This window comes from Arachis hypogaea, chromosome 20 (genome assembly GCF_003086295.3).
Source record: "Arachis hypogaea cultivar Tifrunner chromosome 20, arahy.Tifrunner.gnm2.J5K5, whole genome shotgun sequence".
NCBI classification, from domain to species: Eukaryota; Viridiplantae; Streptophyta; class Magnoliopsida; order Fabales; family Fabaceae; genus Arachis; species Arachis hypogaea.
Genome location: NC_092055.1, coordinates 1,898,107 through 1,919,048, shown reverse-complemented (window position 1 = coordinate 1,919,048; position 20,942 = coordinate 1,898,107). Strand labels below are relative to the sequence as shown.

At 32.6% G+C, this 20,942-nt stretch overlaps 1 protein-coding gene and 2 non-coding genes across 3 annotated transcripts; 2 read left to right on the top strand and 1 right to left on the bottom strand.

Annotated features, from left to right (window-relative positions):
- Positions 1-3,391: 3,391 nt before the first annotated feature.
- LOC112783858 (protein kinase PINOID) lies at positions 3,392-5,368 on the bottom strand. Its single transcript, XM_025826932.3, has 2 exons — positions 4,505-5,368; positions 3,392-4,405 (listed from the first exon to the last, which is right to left on the bottom strand). Exons 1-2 carry the CDS (start codon positions 5,131-5,133, stop codon positions 3,580-3,582), a joined length of 1,455 nt encoding a protein of 484 aa, XP_025682717.1. The 5' UTR covers positions 5,134-5,368; the 3' UTR covers positions 3,392-3,579.
- Positions 5,369-19,019: 13,651 nt separating this feature from the next.
- LOC112788373 (small nucleolar RNA Z223) lies at positions 19,020-19,112 on the top strand. The gene has a single exon (XR_003195739.1). It is a non-coding gene; the product is annotated as a small nucleolar RNA Z223 (small nucleolar RNA).
- Positions 19,113-19,168: 56 nt separating this feature from the next.
- Positions 19,169-19,279, top strand: LOC112788377 (small nucleolar RNA Z278). The gene has a single exon (XR_003195743.1). It is a non-coding gene; the product is annotated as a small nucleolar RNA Z278 (small nucleolar RNA).
- Positions 19,280-20,942: the final 1,663 nt, after the last annotated feature.

Below are 20,942 nucleotides of genomic sequence, written 5' to 3'. Positions count from 1 at the left end.
GTCGAATCTGAGTCACATCAAACCCGATTTTACCCGTCTCATGCACACCCCTACCAACAACAATACTAAATGGTTAAGAATGATAACATGTGACAAGCATATGTGTGTATATATATATATATATCAAGCGTGAAAGAAATAGATCGATTATGCAATAATATAGTGTGTTGTGGAAATCATCATAACATGTATTAGTAGCATATTTGCATGCTCAATATGATCTACAAATATTTGTAGTCACTTATTTCAATTTATAATTTTAAATGGTAGCGTATAATTAGGATTAATTAGATCAATTAGCATTATTTAGTATATTTCAATATTTATGATAGAATATTATATTTTTATTATTCCGATTCTCTTAGCACCTATAAATACTTTTTTATATTATATCATTGCATACAACTTAAATACATACGAACCTTTTCTCTATTCTTCTCTTTTATTTACCTTTCTAAAATGGTATCAAAGTCATGACATTCTCCTTGAAGATGATCGATTGTTTTTCTTTCTGGTGAAATCACTATATTTTTCACACTTGTTCTCTATGTCATTTTTTCTTGTCTTGTGTTTTTCCGAGTCTAATGAATCAAACACCATTCTCATCTGCTGCTTATCTATTCTCACAAAGAAACCAGATATTTTTCGTCACTTTTTGACTGTTCGCCATCCTCCCGACATTTTACCATCTCTTCGGACTTTGTCACTTTTCAGCAGTTTTCCAACTGTTTGTCATCTTTTCGGCAATTAGCCACTCTTGCGGCAGTTCCGTCTACGCTTTTCTTGTGGCAGTTTTGTCTGTATTTTCTTGTGGCATTTTCGTCTGCGTTTCTTTGTGGCGGTTCCGTCTGCATTTTCTTGTAACAGTTCTGCATTTTTATTACGGCAGTTCTGTCTGCATTTCCTTATAGTAGTTCCGCATGCGCTTTTCTTGTGGCAGTTCCGTTTGTATTTCTTTGTGGCAGTTTCGTTTGTATTTCCTTGTGGCAGTTCCATTTGCGTTTTCTTGTAGCAATTCCGTGTATGTCTTTGTGGCAATTCCGTCTGTGCTTCCTTCCGGTAGTTCTGTCTGCGTTTCTTTTCGGCAGTTTCGTTTGCACTCATTCTATCCGTGTATGCATTTTTTTATTTCTTTGTTTTAAATAAATTTCAAACTCAAGTTGTCACATGAATTTGAGGAGAGATGTTAAAGTATAATTAGAATCAATTAGCATTATTTAACATATCTGAATATTTATTATAGAATATTATATTTTTGTTATTTCGATTCTATTAGCACCTATAAATATTCTTTTATATTATATCATTGCATATGACTTAAATACATACAAATATTTTTTTTATTCTTCTTTAATTTCTTACCTTTCTAACATTAAAAACTATATAAAATTAGAAAAAAGTTGTGAATATGTTTAAACAAGTACTAAGTATGTAAAAAAACAAATTTCTCGTTTGTATATAATGGTACGAGAAGAGCGACTTTATTATTCATCTATGCATCTTGATGTATGTTCGTTATTCACTAGAAAATATGCCAAATGTTTAAACAGCAGTAAGAGGATTCCTTACGTGTAAATGTGTAATTGTGCATAATATCTATAAGGAATGTAAAATCTACCCCCAAAAATTAATTATTAAATTAAACATTAATATAAAATATATATTAAAATATAAAATACATATTAAAAATAAATTAAATATTAATTAAATTTTTATTTATGCAATATTTATATTTGGTGACAAATATGTGACATTCTTTGTAGTTTACTGCCATAGTAGACCTTTTAAATTAAATTGTGAAGGGCGTACAAATCAGCATCCTGTTTTAATCTCTTAAATTTTCTTTCCGCTTTTTTCCTTGGAAGAGAAGGCAAAAGCTAGTGAAAGAAGGTAATAATAAAATCATAATTAATTAAGTTGTACACAATTTTTCATCAAAATTTTGAAGATTGAAAATTATAGGTATTTAAAAAAAAAAAAAATTAAGAATCATATAATTAAACAGCAAAGGAAGAACTTATTATCAATAATTAAGTTGTATATAAAAAATGAAGCATATATACTAGCATGCTCCATGGCATTTAGGTTTAACAAGTTGTTTTTCTTCAATTAATTACAAATTTACAAGTTAATAGTCTTGCCCTCTTCCAATGTCATTATTTCAAAGTAGTGCAACTAACAATTAGCACTCTGTATCATTTTTTAGAAATGTATAGACATATTTTGGTTGAATCTGTGCTCTCCCCGTGAATGCATTCCATAACAAGGAAAGGAAAGGCACAAATCTGTGATAAAAACCCTATTTTTATTTAGTTATTTTATTTTTTTACTGCAGGAACCGATTCAAAGAGGACAAGTAATGACTTGGCTCCCCATTTTTTAAAAGAGTATATATATAAAATATGTGATTGATAAAATAAAAAGTATTTAGTGATTTTGTATGTACTTATTTTTAATAATGTGATAAATTTAAGTTTCAATTATTTTTTATTAATATTTTTACTTAATCAATTTAATATTATACACTCAAATTTTTATATTTTTTAAAATTAATTTTATATATTTATTTCTATAAATATAATTGCTTATATTATTTTGTTTTAATAATCTACCTATTTTAGATACTCTTTTCTTGTAAAAAATACTAAATTTTTTTAAAATTATATTGTTAAAAAAACTTTTATCTTATTTTTTTACGATAATTTATTTCAATTATTTCAATTATTATTTTATTTTAAGAGTTATATTTTATATTTTATAAGAGTACCAATAATTTTACGATAATTAGTAATTTATAAATTATTTTTAAATTTTTAAAACTTTTAAAAGAACAAATTTTAATTAAAAAGATAGATAACAACTTCTTAACTAATAAACATATCATAAAAATATTAGTATTTTATAATTTTATAGAGTACTAGAGAGTACTATATAATTTTTATATCAAAAATAAAATTTTTAAAAATTTTTTATATTTTTTCCTAATAAAATTTTTGAAAAAGAACAATTCACTAATTATATATGATACATAAATTATTTTTATATAATAATAAAATAATAATTTATTATTCTTTCTTCTTTAAGATTTTTCTTCGTTTTTCGACCACGCACCGTCGGATGAATACCTTCAGTGTAGTATTTTTGGAAAATCCCCACCTTTTATTATGCTGTCCTGCTTTTAGACATCTTTGTATATTTTTTTTAATAATTAATAAAATATAACATATTATCTTTGAAAAAAAAATAATAATAATTTATATAAAATTTGATTCCTATATATCAAAATTTTTAGATCGTGCCTGCCCACTCGTATCCCACGCTATCCATATTTTTATCCATACTTACGCATATACATACGATCAAATCATAAACAGATTAAGGTAAATAAGTATTTCAAATATAAATTCTATCTTTTTTTAAAGAAATATATATATAAAAAGGCAAGATACAAGGAAAAAAAAAGACAGCTTGAATATACACATACGTCACCCCGCCAGCTATAAAACCTGAGGGGTCACCGACTTAACACGTGGCGCAAAACTCCGCCATCGTCGGAATATTTTCTCTCATTTTACTCTTTCAAAAGCAATCAAACGACGCCGTTGTTTGCAGCTGCTTATTACTCATTATGGTGTTGTGGCCTTTAGTAGTAGCAGAGAACAACGAAGAAGGCATCGTTTTTTGCCCCCTGAGATAGGGAATCTCCGGCGGAGTGAGCATCCTGATGAGCGCCAGGTTGATCCCGCTGAAGAAGGGGTGCTTTTTGACGTCAGCAGCGCCCCGCCTGGACCCGAGTCTTCGAGTGGGGTCCTTGTGGAGCAAGCCACTTATGAGGTCCCGGACGTGGTGCTCAAGCGTGCTGCAGGACGTGGCTGTAGGAAACGCCAATGGCTTCTTTATGATGTTGCGCAGTGTCACATCGTTGGATGGACCAGCAAACGGTGTGCGACCATACACGAGCTCGTACACGAATATCCCGAAAGACCACCAGTCAACGGCATTTCCGTGGGAATTCCCGGAGGCAACCTCTGGCGACACGTACTCGTGAGTTCCGACGAAGGAGCAGGAGCGTGCTCCGACAGGCTCGGCCACGAAGAGGCGCTTGGGGTTGAGCGTCTGAACTTTCCTGGATCGGAAGACGCGGTTAGAGAGACAGGAGAATAGTGGCGTTGCTGAGTAGGTGCGTGTGTTTGTGTATGGTAGCGGGAATGTGTTTTCTGGGTCAGGGGAATAGTCAGAGGATTCAACGGCTGGGATTGCATCGGAACAAAGGGAGAGATCGAAATCGGAGAGCATGATGTGACCGTCTGATCTGACCAACACGTTTTCGGGCTTTAGATCCCTGTAGATGATTCCAAGCATGTGCAGGTATTCCAAAGCAACCAGTACCTCCGCAGCGTAAAACCTGTAACAAGAACAACGAGGAATAGTAAATAATTAGTTACACCTAATTTTCTCACACAAACCTCATTCAGTAATATTGGAATGTTTTCACTTAAAGCACCTTGCGGAGGAGAGAGGGAACCGTTTGTGTGGTTGCTTGTGGCGGAGGGAGTGGAGGTCGCCGCCGGGACAAAACTCCATCACAATGCAAGAGAAATGAGACGCTTCAAACTCCGCATACAGGGTAGGAAGGAACGGATGGTCCAACATCTTTAGGATCTTCCTCTCCATTTCGGCCCTCTGCGACTTGTTCTTCATCGCCACCGCCTCCTTGTCCACAACCTTCATCGCGTAGAAGCACCCGGCTGGTTCATCGTTGCCGTTGCTGTTGGAGTTGTCGTACTCACCGGAGGGGAACTCATCGGAGGCGGCGGCTGAGTCACGGAGGCGGCAGAGGTAGACGGTGCCGATGTCACCGGCGCCTATACGGCGGAGGAGGTGAAAGTCGCGAAAAGTGAGACCGGACTTGCGGCGGAAAGTGGCGGAGCGGATGGCGGAGTATGCAAAGTCAGAGGAGCGGTGTGGCTTGATGGAGAGGCTCTCCGGCGAGGTAGGTAGGAGGTCGAAGGAGAGACGGCTGAAGCTGGTGCTACAGATGCTGTCGCTGCTCATGGAAGTTCTCTGTGCAGAATTCACAGTCTCCAAGCTCATCCCAGAATCACGACCACCACCAAAACCACTATCTACCATGGGGGTGTTAGGGAAGAATCGATCATAAAAAAAAGAGAAGAGTGAAGAGAGAGTAGGACAGAGCTTTGATTTTAATTTAGAATTTGAATGCGTTGTGGAAGAGGGTGGGTTGTGTTTGTGGAAGGATGAGGGGGTAGTTGTGTGGTATTTATGGTTAAGGAGTACGGAAGGGATAATAAAAGGGCACGTGAGAGAGGGGTTTAGGCACGTGCGAGGCTAGTTGTTGCATTACTTTAGTTTAGTCCTGGTTAGTCGTTGGTTACTTTGAAGGATGATGACGAAGTGGGATGCCGCGTAGCAGAGGATTCATTTGGAGGGCTGGGCGTGTGGGTGCAGTGAGAGAGAGAAAGAGGGTTCAATTTGTGTGAAACTGTGAAAAAGGCTTTTTGCTGGTGCACTTGGCCTTTTTTACCCTTTTACTGATTAGGGGTGTGAAAATTTCTGTAAAACCTGCACTGGTTAAGTTTGTTGCTGTCTAACCATTTTACCAAACACAATTTATGGATATCACCATCATTATTATTTGAGTTATGCTAATCAGCTACCAAAGTCAGTTAACCCTATAAAATATATGTTAGAATACAATTATATATTAAAAATAAATTAAACTACACATATATTTATACATAAATATATTAATGGTTGATTGTAATGTTAATACAATTATATATTAAAAATAAATTAAACTACACATGTATTTATACATAAATATATTAGTAGATGATTTTGATGTACAAATAGTATTTTTTTTATTATTTTTGTGGTTTAATTTATTGTTTCTTTCTTTTTTTTTTTTTTTTTTTTTTTTTTTTACACAATACAACTTTTAATACAAAACTTTAAGAGTAAGAAAAGCTACGTGGTATTACATATAAGAGTAACGGTGAACATACACCATGCATCCATGTGAAGCATTTGGTCATTGGGAAACAAAAGGAAAACAAAAAACAAAACAATAAGCAAGCTTCGTTCATTTTTTATTTTTTCGTTTCTTTTATGTTTTTTTATCAATTATTTTGTGTTGAATTTTAGGAGGGAGGAGAGTCAATGCTAGTAGAGACGGATACAGGAGTAAGTAGTGATTTTGACCTCCCCAAATTTTTTAAAGAAATATAATATATGAGATATATGATTGTTAAAATAAAAAATATTTAGTGGAATAGGTTTAAGTTTTAATTTTTTTATTAATATTTTTACTTAATCAATTTTATATTATATACTCAAGTTTTTATATTTTTTAAATTAATTTCTATATACTTATTTCTATGAATATAATTACTTAAATTATTTTATTTTAATAATTATATTGTGTATTTTAGACATTGTTTTCTTATAAAAAAATACTATTTTTTTTAAATTTATATTATTTAAAAGAAAATTTTTATCTTATTTTTTCATAATAACTTATTTTAACTATAGTTTTATTTTGAGAAATATATTTTATATTCTATAAGAATACTAATACCTTTGAAATAATTAATAATTAATAAATTATTTCTAAATTTTTGAAACTTTTAAAAGAACGAATTTTAATTAAAAAGAGATGTAACAAATTCTTAACTAAATATACCATAAAAGTATTGATATCTTATAATTTTATAGAGTACTGCAGAGTACCATGTAATTCATGTATAGATTACTTTTTTATATAATAAAAAAATAATAAAAAATAATTAACAAATTTATATAAAATTTCGCCTGGCATATCAAAATTTTTAGATTTATTCCTGAATGCTAGCATAATTTTGATCTTAAAAATTGGAAAAAATGAAATAGTCTAATTATTTTTTTCTAAGACCTTTTCTAATATGGTAATTATATACTTTTTTGAACTTGTCTTGATGACATACCTATCTGTAGTCTAAATATTAAAAGAAAATATTATTATGTCATCTAAAAAGATGAAAGATATTAGAAGTCATTTTCTGGTTCACGAAGAGAGTTTGATGTATGTATAAAATGGTAGATCCCCACACGAGGATTGACATGTTCATGGCCACCTTTGTACTTGCTAATTTTCTTTCAAACGGTTATATAATCATTTTTAGCAAACTTTGAAAGTACGCGCTATGTAGTGGTGATTTGTTAGGCACGTCAACCAAATAGAAAATTATTGTAGTCTCAATACATGTTTGTGGTGTATGTAAAATATTTTGTAACAATTATTCAGATCCTATTGAAGGTGTCATGAGAGATTTTTGTGAAGAGGGAGGCAGAAAATACAAAGAATATGAACAGCAAGTATAATAATTTGATGAACAAGAACCACAATTTGTGTGTGTGGAATCAAGATAGCCCAAGGCCGCCCATGGTCATGTCAAAATGAAAGGAAAGGGGAAGAGAGAGTGAGTGTATGTAATGCCTTTGGATACAGAGACAACAGTGACTAGTGAGTGATAAACTGATAATGTTATTGCACATTTATTATCTATCTTAATATAATATTCCACTTGGAGCAAAATGTGGAGGTTGTGTTTTGGGCTTATGTTTGTACTAACCAATTAGTAACGATATAATAATAATATAAGAAAACATTGAGATCAATCGTAGGTCCAATTTTATGGTACGATAATAGGCCCCGACGTAAGTGGTGACCTGACCTTTCACAAGACACTTTTAACCTTTTCCAACTTATTGCCTCTGCATGGGAATCTTATTATATATACACATATATTCATGCTCACACCCCAATACTATATTATTAAAAAGAATACAATTAATCTTATTAATTTTTTTTTACTAATGTTATCTTTTCAATTTAGAGACTGAATATTTCTCTTCCTATTAAGTATAAATAGTTTTTATATAATTAATTAGATGCAGTTTAGAAAAATGATAAGAATATAAATTTATGTGGTTGTTGATAATAACAATTATAATTTTGTTACTTAAAATAGTAATTAAACCCTTGAACCAATAAATTTCATGGTATTAATGAAAATTTTTTAAAAAGATAGAAAACTTTTCCAAAATTTTGTTTCACTCTTTAATTTCAACGTAACCAAAATCCATAGCTTTCATATGTGAATACATTGATTTTGAACATGTGTGGAGGACACCATGTGGGTCTCCTAAAAAATTAGATAAACAAAAATGTTTAATAAGAAAATTATAAATATTTTTTAATCATTATATGCCTCACCATATATTACATATAATTGATGATGGCAAACCATGAGAAAATGTTGACATAACCTCCAATGATATATGATTTGTGTTGAAAGCTTAAAGTAATATTATTAATTGATTTATTTGAGCTGAGGATTGAGTTTAATTAAAAGTTAATTATATAAATGTACAGTGAAAGCAGAATCACACTTGCTTCAAAAATAAGAATGTATTGATTTCCAAATGAGCAATCATTTTCTACTTAGCACATGCTCCACACACGTTTGCACTCTTCTCACTGGCTCTTACAAACAAACATGGCCTTAATTGTTCGTAAGCCTCACCTCATTTTGTCATATTAATTTAGTTTAATTATAATTCACATATTAAAACTAAAAAGTAGCGTGGACACCTTTCTCCTAGGTAATACAATATAAGCAGCAATGCTAATAATTGTGATTTCTAAGACTGCGTACTCTACTGTGTGGAAAGATTACTATTTTAGACTTAATATTCTTCTATAATTAAAATGGACTCGTTTTTTATAATTAAAATGGACTCGTCTAAAAAGAAAACATACATATTAGAAAGAAACGTTACCTTAATCATGATTTGGATAACTCTAGCTAAAGAACATTGACATTCTAAAATTTTAAATTTAGCAATATATTAAATTAGTTTTTGACAAATTTTGAGTTAGAGAATTTAATTTTTAACAAAATTTAATTATTAAATCAATTTATAAATTTTTATTTTATTAAATAAATTAATTTTTAAATTAGATTGTTGGTCCATATAAAAAGATTAATTTAAAAATTTTAAAAATTATTAACAACTGTTATATGTTTTTCAAACAATGATAAAAATTAATTTGTCCAAATATTTAGCAAATTTTGACATAGGAGTTTATTTGTTTACAAAATAAAAGATTATAAATTAATTTGGTGATTATAATAAGATTAAATTATCCTACTTAAAATTTAATTTGGATCGATCTACTGATTAATTCATTAGTCTGTTTAAATTTTAAATAAGTGTCAGACGATTCGTTTTGTATATACAGCAATTTATCGACCAACTACAAACTTTTAAATAAAGCTCTAATCTACAATAAATAAATTCTTAACCTATGAAATTAAAAAACACCGTAAAAATAATCTAATTTAAAATTCATAGGAAGTACTTTGTTATTTTACTCTCTTAAATTTTAATGATTAGAGACAATAGTTATATAAGATAAGTTTTTTCTTTTCTTGAAAAGATATATATTCAACGTTTCACATATGTAATAAATAATTTAAAGAGAAACAAGTTATTTAGTTGTCTCTTTCGTAATAGTAATAGTGTTATCTGTGGAAAGGAAGAGCAAAGTATCAGAATCCATTTTTACATGTTTCCATTATTCATTTCGGGTCTAACTTATTATCATTGTCAATGTCGGCAAACGATTAATAGAGAATATGCAATTTGTGTGGAGTAAACATGTAACTAACATATGCATATATACCTTATCATATGTGATTTAAATCAATATTGAGACATATCACGTATAATAATTAAAACACTTAAAAGGTTCATTTGAAAATATGTATATATTAATACAATAGGATGCTAAATAAACCATGCTTGCGTACATGGAAGTCAACACTGTAACGGACTCTCGAAGGAAAAAAGATAATATAATAAATAATTTAATTGAGAATCAATTTTTTTATTAGTTTTAAATATTTAATATTAAATATTAAATATTAAACTATAAATTTAAAATTTTATATTAAATTTTAATTTTAAATTTTAAATTCTCTAAAAGTAATAATTAAATTTTAAATTTTTTTTCTTTTTTAATTAATATTAATCAATTTTTTAAAAATATTTTATTTATCTTAAATTCTAAGCATAAATTTTTAATTTTAAATTTTAAATCATCCAAAAATAACAATTTTTAGTCTATAAAAAATAGTTAATATTGACTGCATCAAAGTTAACTTCTATATTTTCTTATTATCGTAAAGTAAATAATTTGATAATTTATTTTGGGACTTGCAGGTTTCTTTTCCTCCTTTATGCCTCAAAGTTTTTATAGCTAGCAATCATTTATTAGTGCATACATTCATTATATGCTATCATTAGAAAAAAGGAATCAATAAGGTAGCTATATATGTACATATATATAGAAACATGGGAAAGTTTGTGGTAGCTGAAATATGTTTCATGGAGGATTAGACAAATGCACTGAAAAGAAAAAAGTTGTGTGTAATAATTTTGTGGTCCTGTGTATTTTTTTATATTTTTTATTCTTTTTAGGGATGATATAAGTAACAAATAATTATTGAAAAAATTTTCAAATATACTAATATACTGGTATTTTAATAATTTTTAATTATTAATCTTAATTATAAAAAAAAATATAATATATATAATTAAAATCAACGATTAAAATTTACTGAAATTCTAATATACTTAAAAATTTTTTTAATTATTATAGTACTCCAAAATTATCTTAAATTCTATTATCCCGTGGCCGTTTTACTACGGAAGTTATCTCTTGTACTAACAAAATGATTTTTCTGGTGTATCTCAATATGTTCATAATTTATTTATTTTAGTAGAAAAGTAAACTTTACTATTTAATTAGTCCGAAATCAACAATTCCCTAATTAGGTAGTGAATATAATTAGTACATAAAAATTACTGGGATAATAAGATACATGTCAAAACAAAATTAAAGACAATATATAATTAACATGCATGTATAGTTCAATAGCAGGAGATTATGGTACTAGATTAATAACCATAAGTTTTTTATTTTAAATCTTGGATACATATAGATACACAGTTATAGAAATAAATATAATAAAATACTAAAGCAGAAGCTTCTCTGTTCTATTTGGCTTAAACAATATTGCATTTGATAGGCAAATACATGTGATTTTGTTTAGAAGTCAAAACAAACATGATAATACATTATTATACATTAAGATTTACCAAAAACTTGAAGAATTAGGTAGCTTTAATAATTAGGGGGCATACTTGTAACAAGCGAACAACGATGTTTTTGTTTTGCAATAGGTCTTATCAATTATTAAAGTAGAAGACAATTAAGTAATTAGATGAATTCATAATAGGAATTTATGGAACAAAGAAGTAATCTTAGTTAGTTATTAATTAAATGATTTGAGTTGTAATGGCATTGATGCAAGTTGTTGGGAGTACAAACAAATGACAATTAAGCTGATGTCGATTAAATTAAATATCTGGATTTCGATTTAGTTTATGGAAAGGAACGGATTAGATTGATACTAAATATTGGCTGAAACAAAAACAATGCATGCATGACATGTTATGATAATTGGAAGCAACAAGTGTTGGAGAAGAGGGATGTGGGGTCCAAAGATAATTTGATGAGAAATTGATTGGGCCCCAATGGAAAACAACCATTCTCTAATGAGGCTACATGATTTTTGAATTATTTGACACACATGACTCTCATCCTTTTCTTGGAAATAGACTGAGAAGAAATTGATGTACACCTTCGGACCCATCATTTTCTTTATTCACTATTTTTTTTCTTCATTGATTCAACATTAAGGTCACCAAGTTAGTACAAACAAAGGTGCCGGTATAACTAAACTTGATAATCTATAAATAGGGTTTAATTAATATGTATTTTTAAGATAATTGTTAACATTAATATTGGTATAAATTTTTAATTTTTTATTTTAATAAATATAAAATAAATACATTAAAAACTTAGACACTATATGTCTGTTTTAAATAAAGGACATATATTAGCTAAACTCATCAAAATACTAAGCTTAAGATAATAATCAAAGAAAAATACGAGTTTAAAAATATCATATTAGAATAATATATAGACTATCACACATCACACTCTAAATTGAAGGGACCCATTATAGTTTTGAGTGGGGAATGGTGTTTTGGTAAAGAGCAGCAAAAAGTGCACCAAGTGGAATTGTTGGTGCTATGGGGCCATGAGGTTTTGTACAAAAGGGAACCCAAACACTGAAAAATTGATGAGTCTTTTGTTTGTTTGTGAGGTCCATGACAAATATTTGAACCACCTTGCATTTTTTATTTTTTTATCAAGTGAACCAAACTTTTACTATTTACACACGTGACCAGACACCCATGCACAACCTCAATTAATTACTTCCAACTTTTCTTGCATGTTTAAACAAAATTACTTAAACACAAAGAGATAAGATTACTATTATTATAATACCAAAAAAAATATTATTATTATTAGGTACATATGCACATGTTAATATTATCAATTTAAAAAGTTTTTATAATAAATATATAAAATTTAAGTTTTCATCAATACGTTTGTTATATATTTATTAAAATAAAAATTTAAAATTTTTATTAAGAATAGTATTCTTAATATATATATGTTCTTCAAACACATATATAATATTGTAGGATCGAAATTAACAACTTAGAAAATTTTATAAAAACATTGGCATTTTTAAGCATTTGTAAGATTGATTTTTTACGTCTACCCAGCTAATTTTAAAATAAACATGTTTATTGGATGGAAAAAAACATTAGGTTACTCGATTGATTTAAAATTTATTGGATGGAAAAACAGAAGGCTCAAAATAGGTGGCATGAGGAAAGTGCCTAACTGTATGAGAATGAGAGTAGGAGGAGGAACCAATAATTGAATTTGGTGATAATAATCCCTAACCATATTCTGTGGATGGTAGACAATATCATAAGCTAGCAAACAACCATGATATCTACCATTAGATCTCATTTACCATAACAAAAAAAAATTACAAATCAAACTCATTAGTATAGTAGTTACTTACTTTGTTTGTCAATGTTAAGGGTCACAAAATTTTCGCTAGTGAGGTCTTAGTCATTTAATATTCGAATTTTCACTTTAGCAATTATTTAATAAGAAACATTTTTTTAGTTGAATGATTATTTATTGCGACAAATCGTCACTAATCTAACTTGAATTTTTGCAATATTTTGCGATAAATTAAAAAAATTAGTTGCTGTTAAAAACAAAATTTTAGTGACAAATTAACTAGAAAATTATTCATCGCAAAGAACATTTTAAGTCTTTATAATAAATTAGCTAGGAATATTGTTCTTTGCTAATACATCTTTTCACACTAAATTTATTTAGCAACAAATTATTAGTGAGTAAATTATTGGTCACAAAATAAGGTTAAAGTTTGGCTAAGAATGAGTTAGGAACAAACTTCTCGCTAATTTTATGTCAAACACTTGTGACGGAATAGTGATCACAATATATGTCGCTACTATACTTTTATTCAATTGAATTTCTAACTCACCAATTTGCTAAAAAAATGTTACTCACTAAGTAATTATGACAATTAAATTAGGAAGAAATTCGGTCTTGTTCTTCTTTTAGTTACAAAACTCAATTTGCAAAGAACTAACTTTTTCATGAATCTCTCTCTAATTATTTTTTTTATTCGGGTATTGTTCGGTTGCTCGGGTATCGAACGGGTCGGATGTGCTAAATGCCCAGGAATGATGGAGAAATTGAGTTCGGATCACCTTCGTGCGTCTGGATCTACAGGACCAGTGTGTAGAGGAGAAGGTCGGAGCTCGAGATCCTCCCGGATTTACGACGTGGAGTGAAGAGGGGGGATGCCACCTGCAAAGGGACTCCGACGCTTTAGTCAGTGTCCGTACAAAGGTAGCAGTTAGGGTAAAGGTTAGGTGACGTACCTTTTGGGAGGGGTAGGGCCCTCCCCTTATATAGTCTACACTAGGGCGAGTCCTACAGGAGCAGGCCCACCTTCGAGGAAGCTTCCTCCCCAGGCCCCAGCTGTCAGGTACCTCGCGAGAGGGGAGGTGGAATCCGGGTCGCCTCCCGGTTCGGGTCGTGTTGTCCCGTCGGGTTGGCCGGTACGTCGGGTTCGAGTAGTGGGCCAATTGGGCTGGGACGGAACAGTGCCCTCAACGCGCTAGTTATGGCCGTGAACGTCGTTGTTGGCGCGTTTCCTTCACTCTTTCTCTGGTTAGGTTCCCGTGGAGTCGGCCGCTCGTGATAGGGGCGTGCCCCCCTACTCGCGAGTGGGCTTCGTCCGTTTCAAGGGAACGTCAATCGTCGCCTCGTTCCTCGCGCCTGACATTTAATGCCATTATGACTGATTTGAAAAGCTAGGGAAAAAATTCTGTTTTACCCCTGACTTTCGCGCTTCCGAGTAGTGGCTGTTATTCCTCAGTTTCTTTCTCCCACTTTCACATTCCATCTTCCCATTTCTGAGTCACTCCTACGCTGCTCTTTCTCATTTTTCCTATCAAGCTCTCTGGATTTCATTGCCTTGGTCTGCTTCCAATTCAACTGTGTCCCTTCAATTTTTTCCAATATTCCCTGGCAACAATCTTCCTGGTAAGCATCTCTTTCTTTATCCTAAATGGATGAATGATGCTGTTGTCACTGTTGCTACTGCTTCGTCTTTGTAGTTCATACGTTGTGGATGCTCTTTCACTTGGATTACGCCGCTGTTTAGTTAGGCTTTTTTAGGAGGGTTACCACTAGATTTCTAGTTTTTGTTTTTTATCCTTTGCTTAATTGTAGATAGGCTTACTGTGACGCGTAGTGCTAGTTCCAACTTTTCCGGTTTTCTGACCTACCGAACTCATTAACTAAGTGGTTTTTCCACTGTAGGTATGACACAGCGTCCCATTGTTAGGGCTCCTGTAGACCGGTACGCCTGGGTGACATCAGATGTGAAGGATACCCCTTCACGAATAACTCTGGAGGAGCTCATGGAGTTCCGTCAAAACGACCGGCTGTGCGGGGGAGTTCCCGAGGAGGATCGCTACGATGTGTTTGTTCCCACGGACCGAGAACGAATATGTCACCTTAACCTAAACACTCCCCGGGTTGCTGATTGGATTTGGGTGTACAAGGCGATGTTTACCAGCCTGGGGGTTCGCATCCCCTTCTCCCCCTTCCAAATGGCGCTACTGAACAATGTGACGTGGCGCCGTCGCAACTGCACCCGAACAGTTGGGCCTCCATTCGATGCTTCGAGATGGTCTGCGAATATCTCGAACTACCGGATTCGGTGGAGGCTTTCTTGTGGTTTTTTGTCTTGACGAACCCCTCCAAGGAAGGGAAAGCCAAGAAGGGGGTACATGTCTTTCCGGGCGGCCCAGGGTAGACGGATCTTCGGGTTGTTCGAAGACTCTTTTCATGGTTTCAAAGAAAAGTACTTTAAAGTGTGGCCTGCCGAAGGTCAGCATCCCTTCTGGTTAACTTTGGAGGGAGAACGCCGCATCCCGACCTACTGGAGCTTTGGAGCCGAGGCCAGTGCGTTCACAAAAGTGACTTACAAAGGCCTGACCCAACAGAATAAAAAGGTTGCCGACGTGCTGTTGGTTATTTTTGGCAAACATAACGTTAACCCTCACCTTCTTATAGGTGACTGCACTACAAGAAAATAGAACATTTGTAACAAAAATTTTGTAACAAATTTAAAATTGTTACAAAAAATGATTGTAACAACAATATAATTTGTTATGAAACATTTTGTTATTTTTGTAATGATTTGATTTTTTTGTTACAAATTATATTGGCTTTTGTAACGAAACAATATTTTGTTACAAAATTTTATAATATTTTGTAACAAAAGATGAAGTTGTTGCAAAAGTTTAAAATATTTTGTAACAAAAAATTAATTTGTCACAAAATTCAATATTGTTTGTAACAAATTATTTGTTTGTCACAAAATACAAGAATTTTTGTTACTAAAAATAATTAAAATTAAAAATAAAAACAAATATAAAAAGTAAAAAACCCTAATTGTAATCCTCACTTTCACTCTTTATTCTACCGCTCGCTGGTCACCCTCCTTCTTTTTTTTATACCAAAGATAGGAAGACTTGAACGTGCGACCTCTTAGATGAGTATGAAAATACTATACCATTTGAGTTATAACTCATTGGCGGTCACATTCCTTCTCTTATTTAAAATTAATTTATAACCAATATTATTTTTTGTTTCATTACCACTCTAAAATTTAACATATTTTTATATTTATTTTTTTTTTAAAAAAATTCCTTGAGAACAAAATATAGAATTCTAGTTTTTTCCTTCTTTCTACTAAAATCCTAAATCCACCATAACCCAACACTCATTATTAAGCTTGTAAAATCTCTGATTGTTAAAAAATAAAAAATAAATTATTTGTGATTTATTATAATTATTCATGATTTTATTTTCAAAAAATTATTTATCAAAAAATAATTAAACGAAAACAAAAAAATTTTAAGTTTAAAATTAATTAAAACTTATATAATTTTTATAAATATTTAATATTCTATATTTAATTAAAATTACCAAATCTCAATTTATCAAAAAATTTCTAATTTACATTTTCTCCAAAAACAATCCCTAGTTCTCAAATTAAAAAATTCTAACTCTAATTTTATCCTAACACTACCCACACTCACTCACTCACTCACTCACCTTAACCCTAAACCCTTCCAGCCGCCACACCCCCATTCCCCAAATGTGCACACACACACAAAAACACACACACACAACAAGAGAAAGGGAAGAACGGAGAGGGAAAGAAAGGAAAAGAAAGGTGGAAGCTGGAATCAGAGAGTAAGAGAAGGAGAGGGGGAAGAGGGAGGACGGTGCCGGCGGGCATGCGCCGTCGTGTCGCCGCCAGGAAGGGGGAGACGTTGAGCGAGAGGAAGAGCTGCGCGAGGAAGGAGCGTCGCTGTGCCTCCATCGCCGCCGTCTGTTCGCGTTCTACTGTCGCCAAAGGAAGCCGCCGCCATCGTCGTCTTCATCGCGAGCGGGTCGTTACTAGCCTCCACCGCCATCGCATCTCCCATCGCGGACGATGCTGAAGACGCACTAGAGAGACAGACGCGTGGATAGAGGAAGACGGAGGAAAAAGGAGGAGGTGATGTTCGCCCTGCTGCGCCCAGTCGCCATTCGTGGAGTCACTGTCGTCGCCGATGTTAGGGGTTGAGTCACTGAGCCCCTGTCACCGGAAAACAGCACTGCCTCACCGGGATTCACTGCCGGTAAGGGCGTTCTCCCCTCTGATTTTGATTTCCTTTAATTTTTGGGAATATTGTTGTCATTGATTTCCGCCAGGAGCTTCGGATAGGAGGGAAGGGCAAGCTCAAGGGAGTTGAGGAGCAGCTAAGATTGCTTAGGAGCTCTGTTGTCATAACCAAAAAACTTTCAGCCACTAACATAACTTACTTTATAGAGGTATGCAAATTTGTCTTGTTTTGTTTAGATGGATGCAAGTACAGATTTCAAGTACCAATATGCACATACTTGGTTTCGTCGATTGGATAAGTTTATTCACTATGTTAATCAAGTTAATATCATCAACAATTTCCTTAATTCACCACTTTCTTTACTTAAGTATTGATTTCTAGCTATGTACTATCTTCCAGCTTGGCCTGCTAAATTTGACTGAATCTAAATTAAATAAAACTTATTCTGTTAAGCATTTGTGGTTTTAGAATTTTTTGAGATACTAATGGTACTTCTGGATAATGCTTCTTCAGGATGGTCGAGTTCATGCCCTTTATTCAACCCCATCGAGAGTGATATATGATGCAAAAGAAGTCATTAATGGGCTGCAAGCACCAATTGTTAAGGATGCAAAGGTAACATATATAAGACTATTCTCTATGATAACATAGCATGTTATTTGTCTCGTAAGATTCACATTGTGTAGTCAACACCTGAAAATGAGTTTTATAAGATCTTAACTTTTTCATCATACGAACTAGTAGCTTTGTGTTTCAACTTGGTGTAATTGTGAATGCAATAGCTCAACCAAGTTGCTTTCTAACTATTGGCAGTTTCTGCTGAGTTGTTTTGTTGGTTTTGGCACTTATTTTTCCTTGAGATAATTGGAGATACTTAGCTTTCTTGTTAAGTTTCTGCATTTTGTCAATTATGAAAGCAAATGATAATCTTAGCTTTTCATTTGGATTTTTATTTTTGTTCATAATAGACCAATTTTGTTTATTTTTCTCTTCCGTGCATATCTGGAGGATTTGGGTTGTGACTTGCTTATTCATCAGGATAGTGCTTTTGGCATCCAAGAAGCAGAAAATCTCTAGTGAAAAGTCAGATATTAAGGGAAAGGCTGCAAGCAAAAAAACAAATAGCGAAGCCATCAAAGGCTTCAGTGAAGGATCAAGGTGAATTGATTGTATTTTTTCCAATTTACATATGATGTTGTCTGTAGTGCTTGCTCTATTTCTTTTAGCATTCTATTGTTTGCTCGAAATAGTTTTAGAACTTGTTAACTTTGATTAAGTAGTCTTGTCAAACTGTTTCTGGAAACTTCCTTTCTCAGGTGTTTGGTTGGGGGAAAAAATGGGACATAAGTTTTCATGGATGAGATAAATGCTTATAATTACAGAGCTCACATGAAATTTGCCTCCCCATTTTTTACCATCCTGATAAACACACCCTTGATATGAATTTGTATCAAGTTACACAGCATGGTTCTGTATTTTACAAGTATGTGTCTATTTGTAAATTTTTCATCTCAAATTATTCTATTCCAATGCCATTGTTAGGAAAAGGAAAAGGTAGTAAGAAATCCAAGAAGGAACTTAGTAGGGAGGACATGCATGTAGTTGTAGTCGATATTCTAAAGGAAGTTGATAAAATACTGTAAGTAATGACTTATATGGCAATCAATCTTTTATCCAAACGTTGAGTTCTGATTTAATAAACATTTGATTTTGGATTTTCTGCTTGATGTATTTCTGGTTAGCTATGAGGATAATAATTCATCTTCAAATGCCAGTTCTACTTCTGAAAATATTGTGATTGATGAAGCTGTTATATTTCTGAGCCTTTCTACATTTATTATTTTTTAAGTTGTTGTTAATGCATGTTAATTGAGTGCCAAACATAGCCTGTGATGATTCAACCCAACTGTTTGAGGTGTTGTGGAGCCAAGACCCTGTTTATAGGGAGAACCTACTTGGTGAAGCTGCATTCATTTGAATTATGATTTAATGAATTGACAATTGATAGTGATTGTTTGACAATTGATACTTATGTAAATTTAATGAATTGAATTATGATTAATTAGTCCGAGTTTATATATTGAATTGTTAATTCTTGATAATTTACATTCTTGATTGGCTAGTTTTAAACTTTAAGAATAGATTCTTAAAGAATTAGTTAATTTTAACTTATAAGTTCTAACTTAATTTTTACTCTGATGAAGATAGTGTTATTTGTTGTTTTTTAATTTTAGTTTTCATTGTTCATATTTACAGGGGTACAAAATTGATGCCAACTTGATTGAAATATGCTAGAAGAGTCAAGAATTATAAATCCGATATGATACAATTTTATGTTAGGAAAAAGTTGTGTTTAGTTGAATTTCTAGAACTTATTTTATTGTGAAAGAATCTTAATGACATATAAGATATTCTAATTATCTATATGACTATATATTATATAAATGTTAAGTTAACATGTCTAAAAAATTAATTGATATATCAATTATTTAATTAAATATTTTAAAATGAACTTTTTATTTTTGTAACTAAGAATAAAAAATGTTACAAAAGTAAGTAGTATTTTGTAACAAAATATTATGACACAAAAATTTAAATTGTTACGAAAAATATTTTAAAGGTCAGATATTGTTATCACTTTTATAATGACTTTTGATTTTTTGTATCAGAAAAATTTGTTACAAAATATTACTTTGAATTGTAACAGTTCCTTTTTTGTTACAAAAACTTTTTGTAACGGGACATACTGCAATGGCCCCTTTTTTTGTTACAAAATCCTTTTGTTTCAAAATTCTGATTTTTTGTAATAATTTTTTTGTTACAAATACTACTTTTTCTTGTAGTGCCGTGAGATGGGTATGGGTTACATAGGTGAGTAGTCGGTTGGTCGTAGTTTCTTGATTTCTAATGCTCGACTTATTTATTTATTCAGTATCTTGCTTAACAAGTTCTTATGTGTTTCCTTGTTTCAGTGTCAATGGCTGGCGAACAGGTTGGACTTGATACCTTGTTTTCGATGTTCCTTCCAGGAATCAGTGACGATAGCTCCACCACCCATGCCAACTAGGCACCGCATTCCCCTGCTCCCGAATTATAGTCCCAACCTCCTCAAGGGAAGGTGATCGGTACAAGCACTGGTCCGACCCCCGACCAGAGGTTGAGGAAGAGGAGGTGGTGCCCGAGGTCACCATCGTCGATAATCCGAGGAAAAGGAAATCAACCTCAAGCCCTGAGGGAGTTCTCACCGTGATGGAGAAGAACTTCGATGCCAGGACCTTTATCGATTCACAACTCCCGCCCGGCACGGAGGACTTCTTTCTTAGTGGGGATCAGGCCTCCCAAGCCAAGTGGATGTATCGCACCTTGCTCCGGGCTGCCGCCATAGCAAGGAAAGCGGAACCCATCTAGGCTGGGGCTCGGACTATGGAGGGTAAGCTTCAATCGGTTGTCAATTCCCAGGATTAGTTAAAACTGGAAGTGAAGTCACTGCAGGCGCAACTGCCTACTTCTGAAGAGAAAGTAAAGACTTTCGACGCCACGGTCGCCCGGCTTACCACGCGAGAGCTTACTCTAGAGGGTCAGCTCAACGTTGCTCAAGGTCAGGTGAAGGAGTTGGAAAAAGAGCGTGACGATGCCGTTTCATCGGCAAATGCCGCCAA